At 42.3% G+C, this 21,458-nt stretch overlaps 1 protein-coding gene across 6 annotated transcripts in view; it reads right to left on the bottom strand.

The window, feature by feature from the left end:
* DACH2 (dachshund family transcription factor 2) overlaps positions 1-21,458 on the bottom strand; it is a 547,922-nt gene that overhangs the window by 77,251 nt on the left and 449,213 nt on the right. For all 6 annotated transcript variants that reach the window (XM_090060531.1, XM_090060534.1, XM_090060533.1 and 3 more), the window contains 2 exons: positions 18,727-18,862; positions 16,728-16,808 (listed from right to left, as the gene is read on the bottom strand). In XM_090060531.1, coding sequence (XP_089916657.1) covers positions 16,728-16,808; positions 18,727-18,862 — 217 coding nt within the window. The remainder of the gene's footprint in view (positions 1-16,727; positions 16,809-18,726; positions 18,863-21,458) is intronic.

The raw sequence follows: 21,458 nt of genomic DNA, 5'->3' as shown, positions 1-21,458 counted from the left end.
AGTTCTGACTTTACAAAGGATGATAACTGTACTATTAGGGATAAAAAGTATGAATCAGGGTATGCAAAACGTGAGCTGTGATAGAAATTTCTCTATAACACCAAGGAAAAGTTTAGTGGTTCTAGTCCAAAGCTCTCTGAAGAAAAGAAGAACCTTATGATCTAAAGCAACTTTAAAAATGTATGATAAAATTAGTGTTTTCTTATCACTGATATCTTTCAATCTTATGCAATGTGATAAATAGTAGGACTGTGCAAAGCTTTGGTAGCTGATTTGATTCAGAGGAGATTTGGCCTGATTTGGCAGCCAAATCTCTGAATCTGAATCAAATCAGGAGACTCACTAAAAGCTCCAAATCGAATTTCACCTGCTGAAAAGGGCCCGCCAACAGCAAAAAATCCCCAGTTAGGCTCCGGAGTGGCGAGAGACACGCGGGTGAAAGCCCGCTGCAACCCCGCTCCCCTGAAGCCCCCTAGACAGCCTCCAGCAGCCGCAGAGCCCCCACCAACCCCCAGCACAGCCGGAGGCAAGCGGGGCCCATGGTGGGAAGGAGTTAACCTCTCTCTGAGTGGGAGGAGGCAGCTGCGTGGAGCCAGGCCAGGTCAAGCCCTGCCCAGGCCCCTACTTCACACAGCCCCCCAGGGAGCCACACGACTGGAGCTGCGCAAACAGGCTGTGCAAACAGGCATGCTTGTCTGCTCGCGCATGAGTTAGCAGAGAGTTTGCGCAGAAGGGTGTGCGGGAGGGCCCGAGACCCTGCCTGTGAATCCCCCAGGGTAGACAGTCCCAGCCGTAGCCAGCCTACCAGCGGCATGACATGGATGGGCACGCGCCGCACCCCAAGGGTTCCCTCGGGCTCTGCACACCCACCCCATTGGGCACCTCAGAGACCACTACCCAGATGGAGCCCATGGTTCCAGACTCCACACAGACGGAGCCTCTGGCTTTCAGCTACGCAGGCTGCCTGTCCCTTTTTCAGGCTCTGGGGCCCGGAAACATAGCCACCTCCCCGTGTGGGGTCTGCTCCATTTTGGGGTCTCTGGTGCTCCAGGCCACAGTCCAGAGACTGCATGCCATCAGGGACTGCGAGCAGGAGATTGACTCCTACTGCCAGGCCCTTCTCCACCAGGAGCCGGACGGTAGACCACCGTCTCCCTCCAGGACAAAGGAGGACTCCAGGACCTCCCACTCTGTCCAGTCTGTCCAGTCAGGGACATGGACCAAGGTGGTCAAGGGCCCTAAGGCCCGCTGCACCAAGGCCCCTGCCCCGCCGAAGCTTAGCAACAGGTACGCACCTCTTGCTGCTCCTACAGGCAACACAGGCTCAACTACAGCTACCATCCCCATGCTCCCCAAGACAAAACGTAAGGTGTTTGTTGTGGGAGACTCCATCCTGAGGTGGACTGAGGGGGCAATCTGTTGCCCCGACCCCTTAGTCTGTGAAGTCTGCTGCTTCCCAGGGGCCTGCACTGGAACATTGCAGAGAAGTTCCCAAAGCTCCTCCAGTCCACAGACCACTATCCTATGCTCCTTATTTATGTGGGCACCAATGACACAGCTTGGAGCACTCCCAGCCGAGTCAAGAGGCGCTACAGGGATTTCGGAGCGGGCTAAAGGGTCTGGGGCACAGGTGGTGTTCTCGTCGATCCTCCCAGTCTCAGGCTATGGGCTGAGAATGGAGAGGAGGATCCACGTAGTCAACCAAAGACTGCGGCGCTGGTGTCATCGGGAAGGCTTTGGCTTCCATGACCACAGCCCACTCTTTGGCAAAAGAGGAAGCAAGCTGCTGGGAAGAGATGGCCTCCACCTCTCTCCTCTGGGGAGGAGGCTCTTCTCAGCCAGACTGGCTGACCTGATCCAGGCTTTAAACTAAGCTCGTTGGGGGACTACCACCAAGGCTGGCCTGCTGAGCAACTACTGCAAAGCCAGCAGGCCAAGGCACTTAAGGGATCCCACCTTTGCCCCAGCCCTGGTACAATCTGTGGGCAAGGCAAGAGCCCCCAATGAGACACTTGCCTGCCTGTACACAAATGCCAGGAGCTTGGGGAATAAGCAGGAGGATCTTGTCCTCCTGCTCAATGCAAATAATTATGATGTCATAGGGATAACGGAGACCTGGTGGGACTCCACCCATGACTAGACCTCGGGTATAGATGGCTATACCCTGTACAGGAGGGATTGTGTAGATAAAAGGGGCTCTCTAAGTTAAGGAAAGCTACATGCCCCTGCAAGCTGATATTGGCAACCAGGTTGGATGACTGGAGACCCTCTGGGTTAAAATCTGTGGGGAACTCAGCATAGGGGACACAACGGTGGGAGTCTACTACAGACCTCTCACCCAAAGTCCTGAGCTTGACCAGGAGTTCTCCCGGGAATTGGCTGAGGCCGCATGCTCCAGGACCATGGTGGTCATGGCTGACTTCAATTACTCGGACATCTCGTGGGAGGATCACTCAGCAAAATATGAGCAGTTGCAAAGCTTCCTCTCATGAATGGATGACCTCTACCTGACTCAAGAAGTCTATGGGCCAACGAGAGGCAAAGAGCTGCTCGACCTGGTACTGGCTACAAGGGATGACCTAATCATCGATGGGAAGTTGGGTGACAGCAACCATAAGCTGATCACCTTCACCATTCACCGTAAAGCTGGCAAGTCAGTCAGCAACACAGAAGTCCTTGACTTCAGGAAAGCTGACTTTGACAAGCTCAGGAGGCTTGTCAGTCAGGCCCTAAGGCACCATGATCCCAGGAAGAGGGGAGTTCAAGAAGAGCGGTTGCTCCTCAAGGCAGCGATCTTCAATGCACAAGCTAAATCTATTCCATCTTGGAGGAAAGGCAGCAAGAGGGCACAGCAGCCCCCCTGGCTCTCCAGGGACCTAGCAGACCTCCTAAGGCTAAAAAGAAAAGCGTACAAAGGATGGAGGACAGGATTCACCTCCAAAGAGGATTACTCTGCACTGGTCCGGTCCTGCACGGAGAAAACCAGGAAAGCCAAGGCTGCAACTGAATTCCAACAAGCTTTGAGCATCAAGGACAATAAAAAGTCCTTTTTCAGATATGTGGGGAGCCAGAGAAAAAGCAAGAGCAACATTGGACCCCTGCTGAACCAGATGGGGCAACTGACAACTGACACCCAGGAAAAAGCCAACCTATTAAACGGGTACTTTCCATCAGTCTTTCATCAGTTCCATGGGACGCCTATGCCTGCTATGGGAAAGGGAGGTCCAGGTGAGGGAGATCTCCTGCTCTCTATTAATGCTGACCTCGTGAAGGAACATCTGGAGAAGCTGGATACCTTCAAGTCAGCTGGCCCTCACAATCTACACCCCAGGGTACTCAAGGAGCTGGCGAACGTCATAGCCCAGTCCCTGGCATGGATCTTTGAAAATTCCTGGCACACTGGTGTAGTGCCCAAAGACTGGAAGAAGGCCAATGTGGTGCCTATCTTTAAGAAAGGGAGCAAAGTGGATCCAGCAAACTATAAGCCCATCAACCTGACCTCTGTCCCAGGGAAGATCTTAGAAAAGTTTATTAAAGAGGCCATCCTTAATGGACTGGCTGACACCAACATCCTAAGGGATAGCCAGCACGGGTTTGTTGTGGGTAGGTCTTGCTTGACCAATCTCATTTCCTTCTACGACCAGGTGATCTATCACCTGGACAAGGGAGTAGAGATTGATGTCATATATCTTGACCTCAAAAAAGCCTTCAATCTGGTATCCCACGATCACCTCCTGGCGAAACTGGCCAATTGTGGCCTTGGGCCCACCATGATCCGCTAGCTGGGAAACTGGCCCCGTGGTCGGACCCAGAGGGTAGTAATTGATGGCAGTCACTCATCATGGTGCCCTGTGACCAGTGGGGTCCCCCAAAGCTCTGTCCTTGGACCCATATTGTTCAACATCTTCATTAATGATGTGGACATTGGAGTCAGGAGCAAACTGGCCAAGTTCACTGATGACACCAAACTTTGGGGCAAAGCAGAAGACAGGCAGATGATCCAGGCTGACCTGGACAGGCTCAGCAAATGGGTGGATGAGAACCTGATGGTGTTTAACACTGAAAAATGCAAGGTTCTCCACCTTGGGAAGAAAAACCTGCAACATCCTTATAGGTTTGGCAGTGCTACGCTGGCTAGCACTACGGAAGAAAGAGACTTGGGGGGTCATTGACCACGAGATGAACATGAGCCTGCAATGTGATGCTGCGGCTAGTAAAGCAACCAAAATGGTGGCTTGCATCCATAGATGCTTCTCAAGCCAATCCTGGGACATCATTCTCCCCTGCCATCGGAGGTGGTTCAAGCACCTACATTGAGCACCTTCAAGAGCAAATTGGATACTTATCTTGCTGGGATCCTATGACCCCAGCTGACTTCCTGCCCTTTGGGTGGGGAGCTGGACTCGTTGATCTTCCAAGGTCCCTTCCAGCCCAAATGTTTATGAAATCTATGAAACTGGAAGCCTCTGAATCAATTCTGAGATTTGGCATCGATTCAGATATTTGGCCATAGAGTAACAGACAGCAGTTCTCGAGGATGCTGCACACAGCTGCCTCCACTTGGTAAGTCTGTCATGGTGGGTGGAGGATGGAGGGAGAGGCGTGGGGGGGGACAGACGAACACCCCCACAGTGAGGGAGGCACTGAGACTGGGACCAGCTGCCCAGCTGGGGCAGGCAGGTGAGGGATTCGGGGAGGGGAGCTCCTGCCACTGTGCATTGCTGGTCCAGGAGGGCATGTGAACAGGTGTGTGCCCCCAGATCTGCATGGGGTGGGCTGGGCCAGGCTGTGTTCCAGGAGGCTATCCCCAGCCACTCGCTGCTGGGCTGCACTCTGTGGGGTGGGTGGAGCCAGGGCTGTGCTCCAGGTGGCTAGTTTCAGCTGCAATCTGGAGTGCAGCCCTGGCTCTGCACAGCCCGCAGAGCACAGTGGAGCAGAGCTATGGGGGGGCTGCAGCCACCCTAAAATTCCCCATAGCTCCTGCCACCAGCCCCTCCCTGCTCTAGGTCCACACACCCACCACCATGCCCTGATGCTGCTCACCCCACTGGGGTGCGGTGGGGTGAAGCAGCAGCTTGTCTAGGAGGTGTGGTGAGGCTGGAGTGGCTTCTGCCTCTGTGTGCTGCTTGTCTCAGACAGTGCAGTGGCACTGTCCCATGCCTCCCTGCCCTGGCTGGGTGAATGGTGGGAGGGCATACCCCCGCTCCCAGCACCTTCCGCCTGGAGCAAGCTGCGCCTCCACTGTGTTCCCCCACCCACCCCAGCTGGCCAAGTCGCAGCAGGGCATAACTCCCACTCCCAGTGCTGCTGTGCCTGTCCAGAGTGCAGCCCTGCCCAGAAGGCCCCATGCAAATGTGGGGCCACATGTCTGCTCCCAAGACCTCCCAGACCAGCAACATGCAATGGCAAGAACCCCTCTCCCTGAGTCCCATGCCCCCCCACCCCAGCTGGGCAGTTTGTCCCAGCCCTAATCCCTCCCTAGTTGTGGGGACATTGATCTACCCCCCCCCACACCCTTCCCTCCTCCCTCCCCCAACCGACTTACTAACTGGAGGCAGCTGTGTCCAGCATCCTTGAGGACTGATGCCTGTTTAGTCTATGGCTGAATCTCTGAATCTGCGCTGAATCTTCAGATCTGAATCGCCCGACTCGAACTGGGATAGTGATTCAAATCACCAAATCCAATCACTGTCCCTCTGAATTGGCTGGATCCAAATCCGAATCCAATATTTGCTACTTCACACGGGCCTAATAGATAGCACTTATTGAGAATGTATTAAACAATTTTGGAAGAAAGTATGAATGATAAACCATGAAGAGACAATCTGATCAGTAACCACTTTACAAAATATTTCATAATGCTCTTATTTCACATAATTATACATTTTCTTAATAGAAATATAATGTTATTGAGAACACTTGCAAAAATAAGGTAAACAGGATTTGGTCCAAAACCCATTGTGTTAAGAGAATTCCAATACTACTGTGTTTATACAGACTTACTATTTATAAAATGCATAGGAATACATAAAAAAAATATATATTTCTAGGAAATAAAATTACTAGTAATACAGATGTATATGTACAAAAATATCCTAAGTTCATTTTTACCCAGGACACCTGGATAATTATGAAGCAGCCATTCTGATGTTCAAACAAGATTAAACAATTAAAAAACAATTAGGGGTTTAATTTGAAAAAAAAAAATCAGATAACCTTTTTAATTTACACAAGTGAAAAAAGAACATTATTTAAGCCACCAACTGAAAACTCTAACATGCTTCATTACAGCCTTTTGGATAAAGTAGTCATTTTATATGTCTGTGTACACACCCACACTGAGAACTGCCTTGTGTATTTCTTCACATTTCTTTTCAAGAAGGAACTTAAAAAATACAAAATACTTTTTCAACAATGGATAAACAGGCATAAGCATAATAATAAAGGTCCAGCCACTTAAAAAATTAAGTCCTGCCACTGTCCTTATTTCATGTTACTGTGTTGCTCTCTTGTTTCTAGAGGCAACAATGGCCTGGGCAGATATCACATTTACCCTGATGTAATTGGCTTTACATCAATTTTAAAAAGGAACAGATGATGTAAACCCTTATACCGAGATAACTTATAACATAGAACTATCCATCAAAAAATCAGAACTAAAACTACACTGGTTTCATCTGTCCACAGTCTATGCCTGGGTAGCCATTTGCTCAAAACAAGCAGGCTTCCACTTCCCTGCCATCTGGTGTTGAGGAACTGTAATAGCTGCTGACTTCACACTGCTACTATGGAATAATTAAGACTGTGTCCACTACATATCCAGATGTAATTTACATCAGTATACAAAAAACAATGCATGTTTCACAGGTACTGTTCAGATCCTAAGGCTAAGTACAGACAGTCAAAAAGCCTCTGCAGGTTATTTTAAGCTGCATAGAATGAACCAGTAAGTAAGTGAACAGACATTCACTTTTGATTCTAGAAATGTAGCCACATGCCTGCTGTAGCCCAGGCCAGAAGTCAGGCAGTGCTAGAGAACGCCTTCCTGCCCTGCTGGAACATACGGCTTGAATCTGGAGGGGATCTGGGACAGAAGTTCAATGAACTAATTTCACCTAAATCAGTTAAGTCTGATACTACACCTCCATCCAGGTTTATCTTAAACCAGTTTCAGCCATTTTGATAGAAGTTTATGTGCACTGAACTTCTGTTGTGTTACAGATTTGAACTGGTTTTCAATCACTTACACCAGTTTATGTGTAATTCTGTCCCTAGGCTAAATGTTACACATTAATAAAAGTTTGCTTTAGCCTCATGTCATTTCTTAAAAATCTGTGTGAAGGATGATTAGATCTTTTGCTGAGGCCACCATAGTAACAGTTGGCAGCACATTCACAGCTTAAACTTACTTAATAAGTTAAAACAAAAGCAGAGTTTCTGATTTGTCTGCCTTCTTAGGGAACAGGAAGTATAGCCATATGTCTGATTTTTACATTGAACATTTGTTTTAAATGGGTCACTTCAGATTCTTTGGAAAATTATACCTCATGACCTCCTTAAAACCTTATATATTATTACTTTCAATTACTATGAAATGGCTCAAGTGTCCTGTCATATGCACACTGTGAGATACCAAAAGGAATATGCATTTATTTTTAATTTGGGGGTATTCATATATCTCAAGACAAATGTTCACAGAAAAAAAATGTTGCTTGATTCACAGTAGGTCTTCATATACTGTCTTCCATTGTTATGTTGTACATATATGTCTACAACATAGCCAATGACTGAACATAGAAATAGCATCATCATCATTTTGAATAGGTGTTGGCAAATATTGTGCACTTTCTATGCCACATATACACACTGCATTCTACAACTTCATGGCCCTTAGTTTCTTTCTTACTCTCTGTGTACTCCATCTGGATGTTTTCAGTTTAATTGTTGGAAAAGTTCTGTCTCAAGAGAGCACATTCTCCGATATCACATGGTACCTGTTGCTGTTTCAGGTGTTCTGCACCTGTTCTTTCTCCCCCCTTCATACTGTAAACAACTCATTCTTTCTTTGGCAATGATTAATTCAAATTGTATAAAAGCTTTATTTCTGTTAAAGAAGATGCCTGAAGAAGGGTGTTGATGCCTGAAAGCTTGCAAAGAACAATTGCTCCAACTATTTAGTTGGCAAAATAAAAGATACCACATTTACCATAAGAACCTTGTCCACCTAAACATAATAGTTATTTTTTTCAGTTGCCTAAAATTTCTAGTCACACTCAGCTCAGAGAAAAGATAAAAAAGCCTTAGAAGAACAAGAGGAAGGGTATTTTTCAAAGATACAGGAAATATTAGGCACTATATATTTGCAGCCCTGGAGAACGCTATATATATTTGCAAAAAATAAGATAGATTAGCTCACAGAGCCCTTCTTAAGTGCCTCATCAGATGGGCACTACTGAATAGTATTCAGAACTGAATAACTATGTAGCAGGACACTGGGATGTTCCTGCTCCTTTAACAGAGCAAGCAGCCTTCATTCTTGTTAAACCTCCAGAGAGGGATTGAGATGTCTGCCAGAGGGCAGAGATGTTTCATCTGAGTTAGACTGGTAGTGCAGCCTTGGGTCCTGCTGGGGCAGGCTCAAGGCTTATTTAGACAATGGGTAACCCTCAGACGCAATCAGGAGCCCTCAGACTGAGGGTGGGGCCCACTGTGGAGCCCAGGAGCCTAGAAAAAGGCTAAGACCCAAATCAGAAGGGTCAAGGGCCCAGGGAAAGGTTGAACTGGGCCAGAGAGTCTACAAGCCCAGGGCAGGCCAAGCCAGATTAGAGAATCCAAGAGCCCGGAGAGAGGCTGCATGCAGGACCGAGAGACTGAAAGTACAGGGAGGAGACTGAGTAAGGGACCAGAGGGTCTGAGAGCCGAAAGGGGCCAAGCGTATAAAGAGAAAGATCAAGGAGAGAACATCCGCGAGGTTTGGGTGTAGTATAGGGAAGGTACAGGAGCTGCACAATCTGCCATTAAGGCTCCTGGTGCCCTACTAGTCTGGCTGAGAGGAACTTGCCAAGCCTAAGGGGTGGATTGAGACTAGTGAGGTTTCAGAAGAGACCCAGTGGGAATTTACTGGGGTTAGGGCTCACTCTAAGGACTGTTGGCAGCCTCCCTGAATCAACCTATATTTAAGAACAAGGTGGGGCAGGCAAGTAATCTAGGGAGAGTGGCATTAGAGTCCGAGCCAAGCAGGAGTGATAAGGCCACTACGGGTTGTCATGGCTGCTCCTGTGGCCACGAGCCTGTCACAAACTAGTTCACAGAAAATAATATATTTAACAAATGTAGCCTCTTTCTACTTAATGCAAGCAGGTTACAATCTCCTCAGAATAGTCGTTATTTGAATTTACAGAATAAGATTTTCCTGTAACTTTTTTTACTCTATTGCTTCGTTCTGAACAACTCACCAACAATATTCAAAACCGAAACTGTGATGGTTAGCAGTCAGTGGCCACAAGTCAAATGGCATTGTTTTTGTTTAGCCCCTATAAGGCCCCCTCAGGTAAAGGTGTGATTAGATCTAATGCATGCTTTACACAATCATGCCTTGTGCCATGCCACACATACGTGTTTGCTGACAGGGCTCCCAGCTGTGGAGAGCATGCACAGCCATGACCGAGAGTCCCACACATATGGGGCTCTTGATCCTGGCTGAGTTGTCTGCATGGGGCACAGCCTCATCTGAGAGCCTTCTCAGGTGTGGGATTCCCAGTCCCAGCTGTGAGTGGGGCATAGCCAGCACACAGAGCCTCCTCACGTACAGGATTCTTGGTCCCCGCTGCAAGTGAGGTGGAGCCTGGTCTAAGAGCCTCCTCAGGTGCTAGATTCTCAGTCCCAACTGTGAGTGGGGCACAGCTTAGACCCTGTCAATAGATATAATGTGTAGATAGGGCCTAAATGAATGAAAGGATTCAAAGATCCCTGGGCCTTTCTACCACTGAGGACATGGAGAAGTTCTGAGAAATGTGGTGAGGATGAAGGCAGGGAAGAAAATGACCTGATGAAGAATGCCTTGCAACTTTATCCAAACTATGCAGTTAATGCAATAAAAGAAACATTCCACAAAGATCCTTGTCTCTTGCATAATTTCTTGACCATTATGGCTACCACCTCACTGCAACTTGAAGAAAGAGAATAAAATTGTACTTCTTTTCTAGAAACTCAGGGGAATCCTTCTTTGAAGAATCAGGCTACTGCAAGATGTATTGCTTGGTTTTATTAGCTGGAAGTAAATTTTCAAAAGTCCTTGGCATTAGGTCAAGTTGGTAAATGGTATGGGGATGGTAAATTGTTAGGGGAGCTGGAGAACATGACTTAGGAGGAGAGGCTGAGAGAACTGGGCTTATTTAGTCCACAGAAGAGAAGACTATGGGGGATTTAATAACAGCCTTCAACTACCGGAAGGGTGGGTACAAAGAGGATGGAGCTAGACAGTTTCCGTGGTGGCAGAGGCAGGAAGCAAAGTTTAGATTAGATATTAGGGGGAAAAAAACTTTTCTTACATGGAGGGTAGTAAAGCACTGAAGCAAGCTACCCAGAGAGGCTGTAGAATCTCCATCCTTAGAGGCTTTTAAGACCTGGGTAGTCAAAGCCTTGACTAGGATAACCTAGTTGGAGATGGTCCTACTTTGAGCAGGGGACTGAACTAGATAACTTCCTGAAGTCCCTTCTAACCCCTATTTTCTATGATTGTATGATTCTAAGTTCTGCTCCCATTTAAGTCAACAACAAATATCCCAGAAAAGCCAATGGGAGCGCAATTAGACTAATCATAAAATCATAGAATCATCAAAGAAAGTTAGGGTTGGAAGGGACCTCAGGAGGTCATTTAGTCCAATCCCCAACTCGATCATCCCAGCCAAAGCTTTGTCTAGCCGGGTTTTGAAAACTTCCAAGGATGGAGTTTCCACCACCTCTCTGGGTAGCCTGTTCCAGTGTTTTACTACCTTCCTGGTGAGAATGTTTTTCCTAATATCTAACTTAAACTTTCCTTGCTGCAACCTGAGACTGTTAATCCTTGTTCTGTCATATGCCACCATTGAGAATAGTCTAGCTCCATCCTCTTTCAAACCCCCCTTCAGGTACTTGAAGAGTGCTATTAAGTCCCCTCTCAGTCTCCTCTTCTCTAGACTAAATAAGCTCAGTTCACTCCTTCTTTTCTCGTAAGTCATGTCCACCAGCCCCCTCACCATTTTTGTTGCCCTCTGCTGGACTCTCTCCAATTTGTCCATATCCTTTCTGTAGTGAGGGCCCAAAATTGAACACAGTATTCCAGATGTGGCCTCACCAGTGCTGAATAGAGGGGAATAATCACTTTCCTTGACCTACTGGTAACACACCTACCAATGCAGCCCAGTATGCATTTAGCTTTCTTGGCAACAAGGGCACCCTGCCGGCTTATATTCAGTTTATTGTCCACTGTAATCCCCAAGTCCTTTTCTGCAGAGCTGCTGCCCAGCCAGTCAGTCCCCAGCCTGTGATGGTGCATGGGATTGTTCTGTCCTAAGTGCAGGACTTTGCACTTGTCCTTGTTGAACCTCATGAGATTCCTTTTGGCCCAATGTTTTTAATAAGCCCATTCTGGATAGAGTTTCAAACTCCGTTTAAGATCACTTGCCCAGAATAATTATAGATGCATGCCCAAATCTGGTAAAAGGCATAGCCAAACTCTTGTCTAGTATATTTAATTGTTTTAGTGCCAGTATTCTGATGAAGGGTTTGGTGAAACTGATCCTCTATTTCAAGTAATGTTCAGTCCTATAAACACATACCATTTCCAGGGTCACTCAGGTAGATGAGTTTAAAAGTCACTTTCTGTAAGTGGTTGTGCAAGTTAAACCTGATTGCCCAAAAATCAATCCAAAAAGTTTACAATCACAGTCAAAAGGAATTCGTTTCCAAAATCTGCTATATCTGTGGAGAATTTTTGTGAGATGTTTTCCAGCTCCAGCAGTTTCATTTTTAGGAGACCACCAAACAATTCTAGTAAATTACAAAACAGTAATTCATACAGTTTTCAGCCACATGTGTTATACTGGCTTGTGTATATAGGGAAAACAGTCCATTGCTAAATGGTGCTCTATTTTTTGTCTTCTAACATCAGGAGCAGGGGAGCACCCTTGAAGTAAGCAATGACCTTTTGTTGGAATAAATAGGAGTGGTATTAGAATAAAAGAGGATAGTAAATCCCACTATAACTAAGAGTTAACATTCAACATTCTTAAAGTTAGATATAGATTTAAATACCTTGCAAAATTAGGAACTGTGTGTGTGCAGACACTTTTTTATTACGCACTGTTGGCCTACTGGCTGAATCACCAACAGGAAGCTGCCATCTCTAACTGTGCCATTTAGTCTTCTGAGACTTCTACATTTTTTTTAACATAAAAAGATAATTATGAACTCTGTTATAAAAGTTTATGGGCTACTGGACTATATAGAGGAAGAGAAATAGAAAACAAAGTTTAAACTATTTTTTTTCAATTGAAGTTATTTTGATTAGAGCAAGCGTACTATGTTTTTGTCTCATTTGTAACATCATGTTCTTATGCCAGGAGAAGCAAAAGCCTTGAAGTTGCTTAGTTTAATGTGCAACCCAACAGTTACTGATAACACTTATTGCTTCTTGTGCTGAGATTTTGTAGGAGTACTATTGTGGCTGAATTTTAGTGACTTAATTTTCATTTGTTGCTATCATAATTATTATGGAATACCCAGATTTATAAAAGTTATAACAAGGTGTAAGGCACAGAAAACATGTTCTATACATGGCTTCAATAATTTCTTCATTGTCTGAAAAGTTCCAAATTACAGCAAAGCTGGCATTTTATGGCTTGCAAAGCTATAAATCATTTTTAAAATCACGATGATATTACTCAAAACAGATGTGAAAACATATGTTTGCCATGGTTGTATAAACTGCTTACTTGTCATACTTAATAAATGTTGATACTTTTACTTTAACTATATTCCTTCTTAATATCTTTGAAAATCTTTTCAGTGGTAAATATTTTTTGTTTTAGTAGAAAGCAGTAGCAGGATTTGAAAAATGGAGCTTTTGTATACAGATTATATATGTAGTATTGGTTGAGCTGCCCAAAATACATCACGTACTTCTATTACTGTTCCTACCCAATGTGAAAAAATTATCAACATATTTGATGGAGATGGGTGACCTCCTGCAATTCCACATTGAAAGGTTTGATGCTTCCCTCCACATGTTGGTGCAAATTACTATATAACTTCTAAAATCACCTAATCTGCAGATGTCCAAATACTGTAGCTAATTTTTCACACTGTGCGGCAATAAGAACCAAGTAAGTTCTAAATGCCATTTGAATTGTGGACAAGAACCCAATATTTAAGAATTTTTTTTTATATTGAGATATAGATTTAGGAGCAAAGAATAATTTGACATTATACAATGCAAGGAAAGGCATAAATTAAAAAAACACAACAACAGTTTTCAGGGGCAGACTAGCGATCAGTCCACAGTTTTTGGACATCCTTTTGAGTAATAATTAAGATGGAATGGACATTTCTATTTAATGGTGATTTTTTCAAGGGCTATACAATAAATACGCTGGCCAGTATTAAAACATATATGATATAACTTTGGAATGATCTGAACAGACAGTATTGCCAGCTTTTCTTTAGAGTCTCATGATATTTGCATTCCCCCCACCCCAAAAAGGTCCCTAGCTCCTGCAGTCATGGAATTACATGAAAATCTTATCTTAAAGGAGTTGTAGGATTGTAGATAAACTCTTGCATCACAAAGCCAGAAAAAAAGATAGGCAATTAAATGGTTTCCCCCCTACTTTTAATAAAAAAATCTATCTTTTTAAACATTTTTAAACCAACCTCGTGAATGTGGAGGAAGGAAGAAGGTGACTAATGAGTTTGGAATGCTTAGAGTAGAAAATGCTCATGTGGGATTTGGGCCAATCTCCAAACATTAATTTTAAGCCAAAAAATAACCCTTAAATGACTTGTACAAAGTATACCTACATAAATAAGGACAACTCCCCAGCAGAAAACATAAAATGTAGAACAAAAAGTGTCAATAACCGCAAAAAAACAAAAACAAAACAAAACACTTCAGTGGAATTAAGAAAAATAAATAAATATACAATGTGTAAAAAAAATACAATGTGTAACCAAATTAGAATTTGGCTACACACTGCAGTTTAAAATTCTTACTCATGAAAAAGTTACAAAGGGCATTCAGTGGCCACAGAGTATAAGGGTTTGGGTTTTGCTTCTTAAAATGAATTTCATGTTGGTTCGGGGTTTCAGGCTTGACATTTTTATAGGTCATCGAACTGTATGCGACTTGCATCTGCCTTGAATGGCAGGCAGCTACTGTCAGATAAACAGATTTGCATCTTGGAGCCCCACAGGGTATATTGTATGGTCCTACTGAAAAATGACTAAACATGTGACAGGAAACCATGCATGGTTCAACTAAATTAAAAAAGAACCATAATTCCAGGTTCAGACCAAAACACTGATATATGTACTTATGGCAGTATACAGTTTGTGCTTTTAGGGGAAAAGGAATTGATAATTTAGCTCTTTAGCTCTTGGTGTTGGCTTGCAAAAACAAACTGTTATTGGAATCAACAGGACTCAAGAGGGATAGATTTAAGCATAAAGGCCTAGGTGCCACACAAACTCAAGCTGTCTCAATGGTGTCTGCTGTTGTGTTCATCAAGGAAGAGCTGGAATGATTTAGTGACTTAACAGAGAATGGGCCTGTAGTGAAGCAGTAGATGGAGACCCAGGTCAGCAGTCACCCCACGGGGCTGGAACAGGCCCAGAAATTTAAGGAATCTGTCCCCTTTTTTCCCTACCCCATAAATTAAGGCAATTAAAGTTTCCTACTGCTTAAACAGTTTTGCGTAAGTACTCTGCCTCAGAACTTTAGAAAAGGAGGGCACATGTAGCACACAAATTCTCCTTTGAATACTCACACAATTGCCCATAACTCCCTTTTACTACAGACATAAACCAGACACATATACCCCTGGCTTGAGCTGTGTCTGTTCAAAGTAGAAAATAAGTTATATTTTCCTTTTTTGGTGAAAGTTTGACATTTAAATCTGAATGATAAACATATTTATCTTGCTGTATTTCCATTTATTTTAGTCCCTTATCTTTTTTCCTTCTAAAATCCCAGTATATTCTCCCCCACTCCCTTTTTCCATGCATGTTTCTTCAGGCTAGATTTGGCTTCACTACCCTCATCCTGTTCATCCCATTTCCTAATCTGTATCCTGTCTCTTCCTCTAATTTTTTTTTATGTACTATCAAAATAATATTCCTTCCATTTAATAACTTTCTTCCATCCTATCCTCTTTCTCTCTGCCTCATCTTCCTGATTCAGGTTCTTCTTTATTGTGTCCTACAGCTGTCACTTGTTCACCAGTAAGTCATCCACAGACTGTTCACCTGTGTATACCTCCATATTGTCTTGCTTGCTACCTCCCAACAATGGCTGAAAGAAGTGAAAGTGAAAGATGTTCAGTTAAAGGCAAAATGGGATCTAATCCATAATCCCAACAATTATGCCTCCTGCCATGCCACACAGTCATGGCAGGAAGTGCAACCCTGGGATTGTGGATCAGATCCCAATTGCATCACATTGCCAGTGCAGAGGGAGATCGGGATCATGATCCCAGGCACCGCCCTTTACTGGAAAGTGATACTCCTATGGATGGGAGCACCAATCACCTGATGGGCACTCCCAGCTACATGTGAACCAAGGGCTCCAGGCACTCCTATAGCTGGGAGCCCCAATCAGCTGACCAGTGCTCTCAGCTGCTCCCTGGCACATGTTCAATATAAAGGTACAATGGGAACCAGCCACAAAGTTATTACATATTTTTGTGTCATAAGTTTTGACTTATTCCCTCTTTTATCTTGCCATTAACTGAATCAACATGTGGCAGGGTTACTACTTAAGATGCAATAAACTGGTTTAACCACATCTTAAGTGTAATGTCTGCTAAGGTTAGGTAGAGAAGCCTCCCCCATGCAGGACAGGAAAAGAAAAGCCACAACAAAACTGCAGCCTGTGACAACTCTGCAGGGGATAAGAAAATATAAGGGAACTGAGAAGTAAGCATTAGAGAGAAGATGGCACTCTACAGAAGACATGGAGGAGCAGCAGAGGCAGCAGGTGAGCAGCTTCTCTGAAAGACTGGAGGCACTTAAAAGCACTCAGCTCTATGTTTACACCGACAGTCGGGGGTCCCAGTTAACATTTGCCAACAATGTGTCCCCTTTAAGCTGGCTGGTATGAATCAGTGTGCAGAAAAAAAATGTTGCCTACTTACAACTAAAAATATTAGTGCTAAAAGAGCTTGCACTCATTCATGGAAAGAAATATTGCCTTAATGCTAACCAGTATCTGTAGAGAGCTCCTTATGAACAACTAACTGAGTTAGGAAAGAATTTTAAAAACATTAGTTTAATAATATATAAATAATGGAAAATACATCTTTGAGTCTCTATATATCCTAAACAGAAATATAGACTAAATTCAATGGATATATTACTCACAGCAATATATGTCCTTTGTTAAACTTGTCATGCCACTGGATATGAGGAATGAATGTAAAGTGCATTATTAATTTTATCAAAAATTACGTATGATGGATAATAAATTATTTTACCTTTCTCCTTTTGCAGTTTTTTTATGTTGGTCCCAGTATCTTGATCAAGGAGTTCTCCATCTCTAGTGTTGGTCAGCATAGCTACAAATTGGAAAGTACAACTTTAGTGTAGCCAACAGGGAAAAAAGTACGCAAAAGAGAATGAAAATAAATTATATTTCTTCTTTGCCAAAATGTTGCTATTTTTACATCTGTATATGGTAATGCAGGTTAAAAAATAATGGGCTTTTTTGATTTGTTTTTTATCCATCAAATTCTAAATCTTCACCATTTTAGACCAAAGCACTAAGATATGCAGCAGAAACAATTTTGCTGGAATTTATTATACAAAGACATGAGAACAGACCAAAAATTACCACTGGGATGAGTGAGATTTCCTATGAAATGTTCAAATGAACTCATTAAAAAAGCACTTCATAGAAATAATTTTAGGGCAAAATACATTTAATAGATCAGAGGATTTAAAGAATTAGTAATTATCTATAATGCAGCTTGCTTAATAAAGAAATACAGACAGATAGATGGTTAGCAACCCAAATTGATGGATGACAGCTACAAGACAATTCTCTATGCTGTTGAAAGAGCAATTCTTTACTTAACACCTGCAAAATCAGTGAGACGTGTTAAGTTTATGATTTCAGGATGCTTAGTTTCTTTGTTCTTATTTGGTTAAAATATTACCCTCTCTACAATTAAATGATTATAGAATTTAAAGTCACTCTAGTTCAGGAGAACTGTTAAAACTTTATGTTAATACTTTCAGGACTGTTTTATCTGGAAATAGCAAAAGCATTAAAAATATTATAGAACCTTCTAAAACTAGCACAATACAGACAAATCCCAACATTCAACACAGATAAACATTTTGGCTCTGAAAAAATGTAAGTGATATGTTAAAAGTTGGGGGCCTGTTTGGAGTGCGTGAGGAAAACAGTACCATATTTAATAATATTTTAAACTGCTAAAGCACAGAGATTTCCAAAGATAATTATGTTGATGATTAATCATATATATATTGCAGTAGCATTCAAAAACCACAATTGGAATCAAGGCCCCATTTCATTATGTACTGCACAAAGAGGAATTCCTCACCTTGGAGATTTTAAAGCATCAGTTAAATAATTAAGCTGCACAACACAAAGTAGCTCAGGAACCTGACTGCATGCCTACACTGGGCACACAAGTTTTAAATATCAGCTCAAATACCATTGCCAATGTATCTGCATGGAGCTAAGTACAGATTTCTAGAACCTGGATAACTCCTCAGGCTGTTGGCCTAAACTGAGTTCTACGCTACTCCATCAACACTGATTTAAGGGCCCATGCTTATTATCACAAAACTAACTCAGGTATATCTGCAAAAGCTGCAGGGATTGATGGGCAGAGAGGTCAAGCTACTTGTCCAAGTTCAAACAAGTTTCCTGTGGGACAATCACAGATAGAATCCAGATCTCCACATTTCATATCTATGTTTTAAGCACAAGGGTACCATCCTAAATAAGGCAAGGACTGGTGACTTTGGTGAAATTTAAGGAAAAAAAACTTATGACTATGGGGAAACTGTGCTCCCTCCCCTCTGAATTAATGAAATGGTTAAGATAGATTTCCAAAGTTGGGGGGCAATACAGTAAATCCCAAATTCTGAGAGTCTTCTTTCAATTCCAGCTACCTTAAAAGGCACATGCCCACCATCGTAATTATTTAGAAGACTATGTTGTGGGCCAATACACGTCAAATTAGAGCAGGGGCAATATACCATGGGACTCTGTTGACATTTAATTTATTAGTCTGAGCGGGTCTGCTCTCTTCATTGATAAGATAAAAGATAAAAACACTTTACACAGCTTTATACACTGTATTCTAATTTAAAAAAAATACATGACTGCTTTCTAGTAGGTTATCTTAAACGTAATTCTCCCAGTTTGCCAAGCACACTTCTCCAAACTCTTGAGTCAGTAGCTTTTGAGGGGAGTGGAACTGGCAGTAATAAGGTACTAACCAATTCTATCTGGCGTGTTGTCAAGCTGGGATGGAGAGCTGGACACACTACTGCTCTGATGTGAAGAAGCATGACTTCCAGGTCTCTGACTATCTTCCAGAGATGGAGCAGGAGAAGGACTGTCTTGAATTCTCTCCTTAAAACAGAAAACAAAATAATGTATGTGCAACTGTGTAATTTTGACTAAGTTACTTAACAAATTATAGAATTAAAACAACTAAAATAGCAAATCCTTCTTTCTTGGCAAACTAAATGATATTCTTTTGTGGACTCATATTCAGAGATCCAGTCTAGTCTTGAGTACACATGGTTTCTATGAACACTGTGACCACATTAGGTGTCATGCTATAGCTGAAAAAGATGACTTTTTTTTGTCTACGCAATTACTTGAGTTGTTCCTTTAAGGTGCGCATACACATGCATGGAGGCTGCTCCGACACGCTGTAATTGATCGAGTCTGCTGCAGTGTGGTAAGTCCTGCGCTCCAGCAGACTCTAGAATCACATGCATCAGAGCCCCTGCATTGAAAAATGGTAATAAGACACTGATTCACATGCCGCTCTAGGCACTTTAAGTAGAGCAGTTCTCAGAGCCACTCTAATTCAAGTCCCCCTTCTGTCCCCACCTCCTGAAGCATGCGTATAAGCGCCCTTAGTTTAAAACTTTTCACTTCAATACCAAATAATAGATTTCCCTCCTCAGTGAATTTGTCATTTTTAATTATACTATTTATGCCTAATAAAGAAGAGCCATATTTTAAAGAACAGAATTGGATTTTGGCTAAGCTGGCCATCTGGATTTCAAATTGTATTAATAATGAAAAACTTGAAGATTCATTAAAAAGACTATTGGTGTACCTGAATAACTTTTATCAGTGCTCATTAAAGACACACTACACAGGCTTTCAAAGCCATACATGCAAAAGGCATGCATGCTTTTGCACACAATTATCTTAAACTATTCACAACCCAATATGCACAGGAGAAAGAAGTGCGTGCATGCATGCCATGAGGGAATGTTAAGAACAGAAATCAGTTCTTCACAGAAGAGTTATATCAACCTAATTATAAATGTACCATGTTGGAAACGCGTTAGATTTTCTGAGGTAAATTTGCTGGTATTTGGTCAAGAGGTTCCCAAGAGACTGTCCACTGAACATGTCCTATTTTCAGAACTAGGACTTACAAAGCAGCATGGAAATTATTTGTGGATGGCCATAGCCTCTAGCAATTCCTTTACATTTTTGGGTTCTAAATCTTCTGGATTCTTCTGCAAGTAGGGAAAACACCCCACCTCGTTACACTGTAATCTGAGGACAATGATTTAAAGATAACATAGTAAATTTCCTCCCTTTCTAGTCAACTCAAACCTTTTCATTCAGAGGATATAACCTGGCCCTTTGCTAGCATCTTAATATGTGCTAGAGAGGGGGAAAAACCCCAATAAAGACTTTTTTTTCTTTTTAACTTTTAAAAATATCTCTAAGATGTGCCTAGTATATTCTAAAACTCCATTATAACTAACTAACTTCGTTTCTGTTCATAATCTAGTGCTCCAAGTCATTAATATCAGTAGTAATCAGGTTGTTATTTTAGGGATATTCTGTTACTCATTAGAGCTACATTTCTAAAATATGCTCTACTTTATATTTAGGGATACATTGTAGCATAATGCACAGGGAATTGAAAAGCAGCTCTGCTAAAAGAGAATGGGTGTTGTTTGTCTATTCCAATCACACCAACTAAAAACGTAGCCTTGAATGCACTCTAATAGGATAGTTATTCTACATTAAATAACAACTGAGCCTCACAATCATGTAACAGATGCATATCTATTACATAGCTGTTAATCCTCAGTGGATCTGTTTTCACTAATTATCTGTTATTTAATGAACATACAATAACTAATAAAACTGAAAAAGAGACTTTTAATTGCAGTAGGTTTTGTAAGCTAATTAAAAATGTTTATTAAGTTTTAATAGATTTGAATCCGTTATAGGAACATTGAGCCTCAATGGCTTTAGATTTTGAAAAATCAGCTCTTTATATTAACTGCCTCATTTCTAACTCTGTCTAGAAATCAGCAATGTCAAATTGGTTGCCTTTAAAATTATCAGGGTTTCTTCCTCCATACTGTAAAACATCCCAAAAGAATTTAGGAACCAGCGGATGCTGAGGGTAGGAGGCAGCTGAGGAAGAGACCTTTTGCTTTCTCACTTGAAATATTATTTATTATGTCACACAATTAATTTAACATGTCCACGGCCTATCTTATAGGTGCTATGTGTGTGAATCTTCTATTAAATGTATTGACGTAGCAGCTACTGGACTGACCCCAGGTGAAAACAGTTGTTACTTTATCTTCATTTGCCTCTTTTTATTTTCATGGCTGCCTTTGGCACTGTTCCCAGACTCCTGTATCTAAAGGAGTATTCATTCTACTATTAATTCAGTTCAGAATTTTAAAATTATTAATTTGCCACATTGTGTTCTTTAAGTAATTTATGTAATTTAGAACTACACCATTTCTAAATCAATAGTTAGGCTCAGGTGATAATAATCTATCCTCATGTATACTACCATATGATGTAGAGAAAATTGCAGCCCTTGTGGTGTCTACAGGGACATTTTTATAACAACCCTGGGAATGAAAAGCCAGGGAGAGAGTTTGCCAACTTCTCTGAAAAATAGATTTCAATAGACCAAATAATGTTTATTTAACATTCAGAAATC

Source organism: Crocodylus siamensis, chromosome 8 (assembly GCF_052110815.1).
Source record: "Crocodylus siamensis isolate JL-2025a chromosome 8, ASM5211081v1, whole genome shotgun sequence".
Lineage (NCBI taxonomy): Eukaryota > Metazoa > Chordata > Crocodylia > Crocodylidae > Crocodylus > Crocodylus siamensis.
Note: the sequence above shows the minus strand (reverse complement) of the source record. Positions and strands in the feature narration are given on the sequence as shown.